Here is a 13,525-nt window from a genome sequence, read left to right on the forward strand (position 1 = left end):
GGTGCCCACACCCCTAACATACATCAATATGCCCAGTAGGTTTAGATCTCAAGGCCAGCCCCACTTGGTATGAATTAACAAAAGCATTTATGAAAGCAACCACAGACTGGGTGAGGAACCTTTTTTGATCAACCTTCCAGGAGGGCATGTCAGTGGTGGGCAGAGCTAGACACAAAACTGGGCAGAGCAAGGAAGGTCCATTTATCCTTTGTGCAGCAGACTAGTTCGTGTACACACACACACACACACACACACACACACAAACACACCTCTATCCTCCATCCTTTATCCACGCAAGCAAGAGGCTTTATCAAAGTTCAACGACATAATCCAGCCAAGTAAAAACATGCAAGGGGTGTGTGAAGCAGGTGAGAGGTGCGGTCTGGGATGAGTGGGTGTGGCTGAGAAACAGAGTATGGGCAAAAGAGAGTCCTGAGTGAGACAGGCTGGGAGGGCTGCAACTGGCAGCTGGACTATGTGTTTCCTGCTGCTGGTCTAAGAAAAGCACATGGTCTAGCAGAGCCACAACCTTCAGAATTCTATGTCAGTTTTCATACATGGAAAGAGAACACACTTGCCTTTTGCTTGATCTTTAAGCATACTAATTCAATCATCTAGCTACATTTCATGCTGCTGTATCAATAAGGGATGCTAAAGTTATATTACAGGCATGTGTTTCTCTCCTAGTTGCATTTTTTTGCTCAGTCATGTGCCATACTGTGCTAGGGTAAACAACAGCAGATTACAGCTTAATAAACAGCAAAGTAAGAAATACCTCATTTTCGGCCGGAGAGGAAACAGTGATCATGACGTGTCCTTGTGCAATGCCTTCCCACGAGGCTGCTTTCTTTGCAACAGAAATAGAAATTGCTAGGTACCCTGACCAAGGCCATAAAACGGGGGAATAGGAGAAAGCCACCTCAATGTGATCTCCATTCTGTGGTAAATAGGGCTGCCAGTCGGGCTAGATAACACAAAACAAAACGTGGCTTGGTTAAAACACTGATGGATATATAATTATGACTCTGAACTAGCATGATCCCTATTGATGGCTGTGTAACGCATTTTGTTCATCAGAACACTGGATGAATAAAGCGCCACTTCCATGGGCAGGACTCAAGAAAACTCAGCAATGCATTTCCTGGATCTGCTCTTCCTTACTAAATAGGAATGACATCACCTTTGACCTGCAGGTTAACAAAGGTGGACTGGAGAGCCCTTTTATGGCATCCTGGAGGCACAGGCATGAGGGAGAGCTACATGATGATCAGGAACTACACACAGTATTTTGATATACTTTGCCACTTTCCAGAGTGTAGTGGAAGCACTCCATCAGAACTGGATGCAACAGTCAGGCAGACTGCTGGTCTTCCTGTCCCCTACCTTAAAATGCTTATGCTGAAAGCTTACAATATAAAAACATGGAATCATGTACCCAATTAGCACAAAGTTAAAGCCATTTAGGGATATATGATGGCAAAATGTTCTGTGCTAGAACACTGTTGTGCTAAAGAATGCACAAGCAGGTTGCTGGTAACTTTGTTGGGCAATATATTGTGGAATCTGTTGTGCAACAGCATTAATGATTCCTCTCTTGTGCAATACAAAAACTCAACTGTCCTCTAGCTCAAGAGGCTTTGTGCCAGCAGACAGAGAATGCTGGTTACAGCCCCATGTTGCTGCATTCATCAAACCACTTAAGTGTTCTCAAAAATTAATTGTCATGTTATCCTAACAGCAGATTTTGAAATTTCTTGTATAAAATTGAATGAGGGTGAATCGACTTAAGTTTCAATGGGATGCATATATTTAGGATCAGGTCTTCTCAAAACATCTCATCTACAGGAGGAAAGAGAAGCTAACATTCTGTAGAATAAGGTTCAACTCTTTCAAAGTCTACCTTGTCTACGATTCTTCCAGTGACTCCCATTCCATTAAGGATAGTAACGTTCACAATTGTTGGCATGCCTCCATAGTAGATAGGTTGGGAGCAGTACGGCCACATGTAAGGGCATTCCGTCAAGTCGATGTAGCTCGGACTCAAACTAAACAGTCAGGAAAAAATGAATACATGCATAAATACAGTAAATAAATAAACATGCTTTGAGCCTAAAAGACCAGTGTTTTAATCTTCTCCATTAAATCCCAGACTTTAAAAACTAAAATTGAAATTGTAAATACACCAGGCAGAGTCAAAGATGCTTGTATTATTTTGAATCAATACCGTCATGGAAATAATAGCAATACACATTCTTTTAAAGCATAAATGAATGGAGAAGACTGTTTAGTACAGGGGTGGACAGACCTCTGGCTTCTTGAAACTACTTTGTTTTTTACTAGAACCCCAAGATCTACTTGCCAGAACTAGGTGCAAAAGGCATAGACCATGTTCACACTCCCATTTACTGTACACTCAACTGCGTTTCCAGTACTCGATCATGTGTTATCCAAAACACATATGCATCCTTTTCCTGCTCTTATCAAATACTACTGTTTGATGCAATTTGTCTATCAATGATACAGAATGATGGGACTCCCAGGGCATTCATTTTGGGAAAACTAAGATGGTGGCTACAATGGTGGCCTCTGGAATCCTGAAGGCAGAGACCTCAACATGTGTCACTATCAGTGGTGAGTCCTAGCAGGCACCACCATCAGCAATGGTCCCCCAGCCCAAAGTTACTGTATCATGATGCTGGACCACTTGCCAGGGTGTCAATTTGCACAGCAAAATGTACCTCCAGCTCTTGACCACAGTTGAGAATATGGTAGCCTCAACCATACACAAGCATAGCTCATTCTTTTGCTGTTTTGTATTTAAAGTGCCAAAGGTACTAAGCACTGCATAACCGTTAAAAATCACAGGCCTTGCCTGCAGTCTTACAATCTTGATAATAAATATTTTTTGTAAACTGCTTGGAGATTTTCTTACAATCAAGCAGGACATATATTTTGTTAAACAGATAAATAATTTGCATTTTTATTGAGCTCTCAGGTTTGCGTTAAGCAAACCTAATTAGGCAAGTGTAAACTACTGAAACCAGCTCAATCAGGCTTTCGGTAGCAGCTATTACAGCAGGCTGCAGCTGTGAAGAGATGAGAAGCAGGGCCATCCCATCAGCTCTCCTGCAAGACCAGCTCTATCAAGCTCCTCCCATCCCTAAACTGCTTTCATAATAAGTGGTCATTATAAGAACTATTTAAGAATTGGTGCCTGTGATTATTTACCACCACCACAACCCTTCCGTCCCCATTCCTTTTTTTCTCTTTTGTGTTGTGAGTTTTTGATTGTAAGTCTGAGGCAGGAACTATTTTAATTGCCTCTACGTTTTTTAAAAACATAAACTAAAAACCCCTGGATAAGCCTATTCAGTGAGGTGTGGGTTAAAAGTGCTCACAAACAAATAAAATAGCAAAACCTTCGCTTAATCACAAAAGAAGTTCAGAAATGGAAAAAAGCTGAAGTCGGTTTAAGTTATCTTGGCTGTGCCAATGCATTTTTGGATCAATATATATTTCATTAGATAACAAAAAAAAAAAAGGTTTACTTTGAGTTATTAAACCATGCATACAGTCTTACCTGGCCTGTGGTTTATAACTATTGAGAATCTGGTAGGCTCTGAGAAGATCAAGTTTGCCATGCCCTTGCTCAAACATGTTGACCCCAGGAAGTCGTCGTGCGGATGCAATAAGGGCCTGTTTCATACTAGCTGGATTCACCATTTCACGCTTCTGGACTGTGCTAAAAATGAGAAATAGTTGTAATGTTATACTATTGTCCTGGCATCAATCAAGTCAAGCTGAAGTTAAAAATGAATCACAGCCTTGTTGTAATAATTTCTTTTATTACTGCAACCTTTTCTAGTACATTTTACTGAAGTAAACACTGGAGAAACTGGTATAAATAGTACCTTCTTTTAAACACACACACAAAAAGAAGTACATAAAATTTTGCCATCTTCTTTACTAGCCCAGGAATAATTCACCAACGCTAACACAATATGGGACGCGGGTGGCGCTGTGGGTTAAACCACAGAGCCTAGGACTTGCCGATCAGGTCGGCGGTTTGAATCCCCGCTACGGGGTGAGCTCCCGTTGCTCGGTCCCAGCTCCTGCCAACCTAGCAGTTCGAAAGCACGTCAAAGTGCAAGTAGATAAATAGGTCCCGCTCCGGCGGGAAGGTAAACGGCGTTTCCGTGTGCTGCTCTGGTTCACCAGAAGCGGCTTAGTCATGCTGGCCACATGACCTGGAAGCTATACACCGGCTCCCTCGGCCAATAAAGCGAGATGAGCGCTGCAACCCCAGAGTCGGTCACGACTGGACCTAATGGTCAGGGGTCCCTTTACTTTTACCTTTAACAGAATACCAATTGAATTGGACTGCACATTGGCACAGAAAATTGAAATACAAATATTAGTAGAAATATAAATACATAATACAGCTTCTACCAGGGCTCAGACAATTTTGTTCTACACTCCAATCCTATGCACATTACTCAGAAGTAAATCCAACTGAATACAAATGTAGAATTTTTAAACCCAGATTTGGATATCTTGTTCTCTACAGCAATGGTTCCCAACATTTTGGTATGGCAACCCACAAGTGATGTTTGATGATAGTAAGACATAGTCTCAGATAATTATTAACGATGCAGCCTGTTTCTGTATTTTGCCATCATAGCAGTCACTGCTGAAAAGTCTATCTCACAAACATATGTACCACCAAACATCAGCACAGGCATTGCTTCATTATCAAGTTCAGGATACTCTGTAATAATGGAGTAATTTTGGTAGAATGAAGCCAACATTCAGAAAAGCTTACTTCCAACAAATTATTTTTGAGGACCCAATTAGATAAGTTTAATAAGTTCAAGGACAACTTCATGGCATCATTGCAAATGGTTTGCGAATGCATTCTAACTTTTCTTCAGCAGAAAAGCAATTGACAAAATTTTGACAAAGCAAATGCCAAATCACCTCTGGCTTAACTATTAACTAGCCCTGGCGGATCCGGTGATGGTTTGCCACAAGATGCTCGTACAGGGAATTGTTTTGAGTGACTATTACTGCTCGCCTCTGTTGTGCAGGTGCCTGTGTGTCAGAGGCAAGCAGTTAACAGTTGCTGAAAACAACTCCCTGCATGAGCACCTTGTGGCAAACCGTCATTGGATCTGCTGCCAGCCACCACAGAACAGTTCTTGAGTCTTTTCAGATGCTTGGTTACAAGTGACAAACACAGCATTTTAATATGGGAAAGGTATCATTATACCAGTTAAGGATTAACATCGATAATTATTTGTGGTCTGTGGCCAACTTGCGCAAGTTTTGCAACTTATTTTCAGGCTGTTACTCATAGGCTAAGAAATGCTGCCCCTAAAGCATCAAAGCTTCTCTCAGTAAAATGAAGGTCGCAGAAAGAGCAGATTTTTTTAGCTACTTCAAATTTTAAAATGTTGTTATGAAAGAATATAAGATGGTAGGAATGTTAGATGCAACAACCAAGCCTGTTAATTTTTTAACAAAACAATTCCAAATTCATAGGACAATGCAGGAAATGGGTGATCAATTCGTGCAATAAGCTTCCTTGAAGTAGGACACTGATTAAGCAACTATTAGTCTAATGAAGCACTTTTATATTGATTGTAACAATTTCTTAAAACTGATAAAGCTACAGGTATCCTTTGAACTTGAAACCTGTGGAGCCAGAATATCCTCAGTTCAAATCTCCCTTCAGCCACTAACTCGCAGCAACATCAAGCAAGTCACTTTGCTTGCAAACTCTGCTTACTCTGAAATCCCAGAGCATGCTGTGTTTCCAGAACAGCTTCCGGGGGGGTGGGGTGCTTTTCATGGCTAATTGAGGCTAACTGATCCTAAACCGGGACTAGCCAACGTGATACCCACAAGCACACATGTGCCCACAGAGGCCTTCCCTGGTCCCCACAGGGTTCCCACTCCCCCCACTGAAATTGTATGTGGAAATAGCATCCTATGTTAGCCAGCAGAAAAACTTGTGGTATGCTTCCATGTGCTACCCACAGCAGTTTCTTCAGTTTGCATATGTACTCATAGGCCCCCAAAAGCTGTTGATCCCTGCGCTAAGCCAATTCATCTTTATTTAAGTAAACCTTTGTGGTGCTTGCATTCTCACTGAGTACTTACCTTACTAGCAGGGTGACAGCACCTGCCACCACAGGTGAGGCCACACTGGTCCCAGAAAGAGAGCGGCATCCGCCCTTCATGCCAGAACCTCTTACTCCGGAGCCGTAAGTAACGATGTCGGGCTTGACTCTGCCATAACCTCCAGGCAGTTCCTTGGGAGGAAAACAAAAGAATTTCTGTTATTTATACAGCTTTTGCCAACTTGGTATCCTCCAGATGTTTTGCACAGCAACCCTCAGCCAGCACAGCTGCAGTTAAAAACATCTGGAGGACATCAGGTTGGCAAAGCTTGCTCCAACACAACAGGCAAAAATCTTGCTGTTCTTTTATAAACTCAGCATTGGCCACTATTTTTCAGATTCTGAGATGATTGCCAATGCTTTTTGTTGAATGTTACTATACGCCCACCACACACACTCACTGCTGCTGATATCAGAAAACAGAAAAGAAAGGACAACAGCAAGATTTTTTACTAACTTGAAAACTATTGTTTGAATATTGCAGGGGAAACTGTCTACTTCCTGAATCAAAAAGTAACTTTGGGGTGCTTGAGATGTTACTGTAGTATTAATGTGTCGTATGCATCATCAACAAGATGATTTTGAAACTTAACAGAGAAAGATTCTGCTTGTTGAATTTATTTTTATGTTTGATGTTGTCTATGTATAGAAACATTTTTATAAACAACTTTGTATTTTTGAATTAAAACATGAAGATGCAAAAACAGTGGGTTTCTAGTTCTTCTGGCACTAGAGGACTGAAATTACTATAAATGCACTCAATTCATTACTGCTGGTGCAACATCATCATGAGTAAATTTATTCAGTCACAATGCACTGTGTCTCTCAGCATCTTTGCAATATAAAACTTTCCCATAATAATAATGATGAACAATTTCCTACTTACGAATAATGGGCCCTAACCATTATTCTGATTTTTCTGGTTATACTGTTGTTGTTTTTTTAATGTGAATTTCCTTATTTAAATTTATAGGCAATCCCAAAGACTCAAGTCAAGGTATAAGAGGAGGCAGGGCTGGAAAATTAGCAAAGCTAAGTAAAAGCCAATCCAGATTGAGTAAGTTCCCACGGCCTTTCCTGTCTTAACCCTGCACCGAACAGTTAGGTCTTGCATGCTTCCAAAAGCTGCTCATGCTTGAAGATGCTTACCCAAGTGGTCATTCCCCTTGATGAGAACCGAGCAATGTTATCTTCAAAGTCAATGCCGCCTACTCCAATCACATCCATCTGGTCAGCAGGATTGTTGAGTGTGCTGAAATTAGTATTGCATTGTTACTTATCACAGCCCTAACTCAGCTTTGTACAAGATGATGAGGGCAAATCTACATAGTTCTGTTCCCCACCCTTTTACTTAATCCTCCCAGGTATTTTATGAGAGAGAGACATAAGAGAACAGGCCTTGATCACCTGGTGAGCTTCACAGCTGAGCAGTGATTTCAACCAAGATTTAGAATCAAGGAGTCGGACAAGGTCTTATAAAACATATATTATTTATTTTATTAGATTTCCTACCTACCCTTTCCTAAAAGGTCCTAGGATCGGTTGCAACAATAAAATATACAATCATAAAATGTTTGTTAAGCCACTTTGTTAAACCTTACCTGCCTTGCTAAGTACCTGTCATCAGAATGAGCTGTTGCCATAGAAACAAAACCAACTTTTTACATTTTTTTCTGAAGGGAAAAGGTGTTATTTTATCTGTGGATGTTACTTTGAAAGAACACATCATTGGCACTTACCCATATAAAGGGCCATCATTTCCAATAGCAGAGACCATGATCACATTGTTGGCTGTCAGCTCCCATACCTGGAAAATTAAGAAGCTCAGATTGCTGAAACATACTAACAAGTGATGATGATGATATATCACAATCTTTACAACCCAGAATTACAAACGAATAGCCCCCTCCCTGAGAGTCTCAGAAACCAATCAGTAACATACTAGGTGGTACCTGCTTGTATCTCTCAGGAGATGCTAACAATGAAAACAAAGCAAAACCTGGTTAGACGCCCCTACAGAGAGGGGGGGGGGGAGAGGGAGAGACCCATTTTGTGACCTAAAATTCAAAGTAACTACACAAATCGATACTGTATTGGAATTAATGAACTCAACAAATGGATACCAGATTGCTGTAAAAGAGTATTGTCAATAACCACATCCTTAAATTTAAATCTTTCCAAAATCTCACTATTGTAACACAAGCTGCCTGGAGGAAATGTGAAATAAATTCCTGCTGTTCCAATTCCACATTGAGGCCCACATATAAATTTATTAGTGCTAACTCAAGCAGCCCTTAAGCCACAGTTCTCACTGACATAATCAACTTCTGTTTAGGCGGCACCACTGAAGGTGGGTAACTCTCTTCCAAAGAAACCTAGTATTTCCACACAGAAAAATGGATGGGATAAACTCCTCTGCGACATGACAGTTTCCACTGCAGAAGGATCTGTTGGTTGGAGGAGGAGCATTTGATCATGTGAACACTGACCTATTTTGAATATTCCTTAGAGAAAGCATGGCTGCAAAGATAATAGTGTACATCCTAAGACCCCATTTTTCTTCTTTTCTGAGCAGCCTCCTGAACCTACCTACAAAATCTGTTTCAGGGGCTAGGGTGAACCTCTAGGACAGCAAAGGAGGGAGGAGTCTTTTTTATGTGAATAGTAGGAGCCACTCCATTTGCAGAAGAGCTACTCGGGATTATTCTGCAATGCTTATACAGTCGTACCTTGTTTTGCATCTGGGATCCGCTCCAGAGCCCCGGTCTCTAGCCGAAAAGGATGCAGGGCAAAGTGCCATGTCTGCGCACGGAGTGGTTTGCGTTTCTGCACATGAGCGAGCTGCAAACCCAGAAGTAACCCGTTCCAGCACTTCTGGGTTTGCCGCGGACGTTCACCAGAATGGACGCTAGACGAGGCGGACATTCGCAGAGGTATTACTGTACAGTAATACTTGTAAAGGCACTACAAAATTAACCCGAATGCTTCAAAGGCGCAGGATAAATTTACAAAAGCCACAATCGGATGCAACCCAGGCCTTTCCTCCACTTCACACATACCTTGTCGACAAAGGGATGATCCATGAAGTCGGGACCTCCAATGCTAAGGTTTAATACATCTATCTTCTTCAAGATCGCATAGTTAAAGGCATCCAGAAACCAAGATGTGTATGAGACCTATTTAGGAGGGAAACTTGTTTAAAACACCAAGCACTGTAAGAAATGAAAACATTTTTAACAACAGAGTTCCGCCCCCCCCCACAAAACCACTTCACAACCCAAAAAATCTCACATATCTCTTAGCATTCTCAATTATTACTTTATAAAGCCACAATTTTGCTTTTAAAACACAACTCGAGTTAATTGCATAATGAAAACAAAACCTTCTTTGAGAATTGCTGTAGGTGATTTCAAAATATGTTAATCTGAATGTTCTAGATTGAAAGTCTTCAGTAGTTACCAAACTGAACAGCATGCATAATGTAGCATCTTATCTTACAAAACTTGCATTGATGTTATCTGAGGCAGCATACCTGGTTGTTAGTGAAGACTCTAAATATGTGCAGTTCTGAGTCTGGAGCAAATCCCTGGCATTCTCTCATGCTAGCAATCACACCCGCTACAAAAGTCCCATGACCCAGACCTGTTGAACATAAACAATGCTTTAAAATAAAGCTCAAAACACTACATAGCTTTTACAGATATTTCAGCTGCATTTCCTCAGCGATTCCTTTTTAACACAGCCTCTCCTTCTTTAAAAGACTGGACAAATTCATGGAGGAAATTCATGGAGGAAAACCACAAATTCAGTGGTTACTAGACAGGATGGGTGTGTTCTACCTCGCTGTCAGGAGACAGTATGCCCCTGAATATGGTCCTATTAGGAGGCTTCCCATAAGCAAAAGGTTGGCCTTTGGGAGAATAGGATGTTGGATTAGATGAGGCTTTGGCCTGATCCAGCAGGCTTCTTCTTATGTGCTTTTGCAGTCTCTCCTCCCTTAGATTATAAAGTTCCTCAGAGAAGGGATGCTTCTCATGTTGCCCTGTAAAGCACTTCATACACGGATGCCACAATGAATAATAAACCAGCAATGACCAGGTGTGCAATTTTAAATGTGACAAGGAAACTCTTTCTGTATGCAATAAGATTAACCCGCCTAGAATATTGTGATCCCAATCCATGGTTTCATAAGCACTCTGATTCCTGTAATGGGGATGAGTTTGCAGAACACTCCCCAATATGGCTGTGAGCCATTTTATGCACAGGAACGATATGTACACATTGGAGCACCCACAGGTACAAAACAGCCTCTAGATCAGGGTTGCTGATTTAGAAGTGGCATGTTTAAATGGCACCTCCAAGTAAGCATTTATATCGTGCTCCTAAATGCATTTGGGACTTAATTCAACTGACATTAAGGGAAAGTTGCAGAAGAACTGGCAGAGGACAGAGGTGCATGTGCCACATGAAGTGGTGTTGAGCTGGAGTAAATTCACAATTTTTACCATGTGCTGCATTTGTAGCGGTTTGGTTTAAATGTTTCTTGAATTATAATAATGTACTAGATCACATGCCTCCAAGGCCCGCTTTGACGGCTGAAAAATGACTTGTAAAGGGACCCCTGACCATTAGGTCCAGTCATGACCGACTCTGGGGTTGTGGCGCTCATCTCGCTTTACTGGCCGAGGGAGCCGGCGTTTGTCTGCAAACAGCTTTCCAGGTCATGTGGCCAGCATGACTAAGCCGCTTCTGGCGAACCAGAGCAGCGCACGGAAACGCTGTTTACCTTCCCGCCGGAGCGGTACCTATTTATCTACTTGCACTATGACGTGCTTTCGAACTGCTAGGTTGGCAGAGCAGGGACCAACAAACGGGAGCTCACCCTGTCGCGGGGATATGAACCACTGAGCTTCTGATCGGCAAGTCCTAGGCTCTGTGGTTTAACCCACAGCGCCACACGCATCCCGGAAAATGACTTAGGCTTTTACAAATAAATGTTTAATAAATGTACAGACACACAGACCTGTCTTCAGAAACCATTTGTATAGCGAAATAAAAGTAACAATGCAGAATCAAATTAAAAACACCACATGCTACACTAATCACATGCTGCACTGAAGGAACCCCGAGAGCCCTAAAGTAGGAGTGAGAAACATGTGGTCTGCCATGTTTGTTGGAGCACTGGGCTGTGCTCTTGGGAATTGTAGTCCAACAACATCTGGAGGTTCTCCCTCCCTGACCTTAAGGAACAGACATTTCATTCTAGCCTTACCTATATAGCACTGTAGAACACAACGGACAATTCATATTGTGTGAAACAAACCCTAGTAATGAAATAATGAAATTCACCATCATCCAAGGTTCTCTCATTAGTCCAGTTTGTTCTCTCTTTTACATTTTTGAAGTGAGGATGCTTCTCGCTAAGTCCAGTGTCAAAGACAGCCACTTTTACACCAGCACCTATTTACACAGAAGCAGATTTATAAAATTACAGATGAGCAAGAGACGTTTCTTTTGTAGTCTAAAGAACATATTCCTGAATGCAAATGGATACTAAGAGGTGCATAAATCTTATCCAATGCTTAGTAAAATGTTTTCTCTTCCTAATAGCTAGCAAGTCATACAAAGCTTGCTACATATTTTCATTGAGCCTAAATAATGTACTAAGAACACTTCAGCAGGGCCAAATTTAAAGGATTTTTATTGCTTTACATTGTAAAAATAAAAAATATCCTTTTCCCCACTTGAGTATTAGCATTCTGGAAAAGATTATCAATATTTATGCAGAGAAGCCACTCAAATGCGCTGCAATGGCAAATACGATCTTATGCACTATTTTGACTTTGCTTTCTGAGGTATGTATTACAGCTTGAATAATTAGCTTTGTCAAAGATAAAAATATTCCCAAAGGAAAGGTCACAAGAACTAGCCTACAGGGACCTAGACATACATTAAGAAACTTATATCCATTTTATATTGTCATGGTTTCCACAAAGAACATATTTATTATTTTTAAAACTTCCATATCATCTGCTTTCCTAGGAACTCAAGTTGGCTAACGAGAAATAACACAAAAGATATTATTTCACAACTGCAATTTGGGGAGGATGCTTCAAACCCCTAACCTTGGCCTTCTGAGAGCTGCAATTCCTAGGGCTCCCTGGAAAGAGGTGATGACTACTGGACCAGTTCAAGTCAGTGGTATGAATGTGCTACCTTATTAAGGGATACAGATCCTCTGGAAGACTACTTGCAAGGGTATATTTTCTGCTCATAGGAATGTACTTGCTAGTCATTCCCACAACAAAAGCACCATGTCAGAAAAATAAGCTGCACACTGATGTACTCAAGTGAACAGCCTTATTCTTTCTGTGATCAAGGGTACAAATTTCCATGAATCTCAGAATACCTGTAAAACCCATTTGCCAGAGAACGTCCGCCTGAAGCGTTTGAGCGACTTGCCGGGGTATGGCTCTCAGCAAACGCCTACTTGAGTGCCTGCCTGTTGCGTGCCAAAATCCAGAACCCAACGACAAACTTGCCCTTCTCAGAGGACGAGACGACTGCCATTTCTGTGTCCATCTGGTTTCATTGCAGGGAAATGCTGGATCAGCTAGATATTGGAGAGTTGAAATGTTTTAAAAACTAATCACACTGTCCAAGCAGCAGAATAATAAGGAGATTTAAGTAAATACAATGATCTCCTGCCACTTCACTGGAAGAATGACTGAGCCTACTTACTTTCAGTGTACTTGAGCGAGCGAAATACTTTTCTTTGGGGGGTAACTCGTTTGATATTGGGATGATCTTCAAGTGTCTGCACTCCATCTCTCTGTTTCTCGTTGATTTGGATCACCTCAAAATCACTGGGGTAGTCACTGGCTGGGTTGTTACGGGGTACAATCCTCCAGTTTTCTATGTCACTGCTTTTCAGAGCTCTTGAAATAAATTTGCTTCTTGCTTGGGCTGAGAAGTAACCATTGAAAGCCACAATATACTCTGCAAAGAGACCACCACACATTAGAAAAGACATCTGAATCAGAAGTTGCAAGCATGGCATTTGCAGAGAAAGCTGCGTTATAACCCTTTGTCCCACTTTACAAAAAAACAAACTATAATATCGCAGCTCGCATAACCAAGTACAATACCAAGGCATGACAATAACCAGAATTTAATAATGAGGTTCTCAAAAGGAAGACCCCTGGTTTCAATTTAGCCTGTGGTGACGTAGCAAAGATCATGGCTCGTAACACAGAATTTGAGCAAAGTGATTAGGGTTGGGGGAATTCACAGAAGATAGGAGGGCCTCTCCAGACAGCCATCCTTCCCCTGAACTATTGTTT

The 13,525-nt window shown here is 41.4% G+C and overlaps 1 protein-coding gene across 2 annotated transcripts in view; it reads right to left on the bottom strand.

Annotated features, from left to right (window-relative positions):
• The window catches only part of MBTPS1 (membrane bound transcription factor peptidase, site 1), a 30,556-nt gene that overhangs the window by 12,988 nt on the left and 4,043 nt on the right, over window positions 1-13,525 (bottom strand). For both annotated transcript variants that reach the window (XM_028739544.2, XM_077931750.1), the window contains exons 3-13: window positions 12,924-13,181; window positions 12,592-12,795; window positions 11,532-11,642; window positions 9,715-9,824; window positions 9,242-9,358; window positions 7,922-7,989; window positions 7,332-7,434; window positions 6,163-6,314; window positions 3,581-3,742; window positions 1,901-2,045; window positions 776-964 (exon numbers count right to left, since the gene is read on the bottom strand). In XM_028739544.2, coding sequence (XP_028595377.2) covers window positions 776-964; window positions 1,901-2,045; window positions 3,581-3,742; window positions 6,163-6,314; window positions 7,332-7,434; window positions 7,922-7,989; window positions 9,242-9,358; window positions 9,715-9,824; window positions 11,532-11,642; window positions 12,592-12,795; window positions 12,924-13,181 — 1,619 coding nt within the window. The remainder of the gene's footprint in view (window positions 1-775; window positions 965-1,900; window positions 2,046-3,580; window positions 3,743-6,162; window positions 6,315-7,331; window positions 7,435-7,921; window positions 7,990-9,241; window positions 9,359-9,714; window positions 9,825-11,531; window positions 11,643-12,591; window positions 12,796-12,923; window positions 13,182-13,525) is intronic.

This window comes from Podarcis muralis, chromosome 7 (assembly GCF_964188315.1).
Source record: "Podarcis muralis chromosome 7, rPodMur119.hap1.1, whole genome shotgun sequence".
Lineage (NCBI taxonomy): Eukaryota > Metazoa > Chordata > Lepidosauria > Squamata > Lacertidae > Podarcis > Podarcis muralis.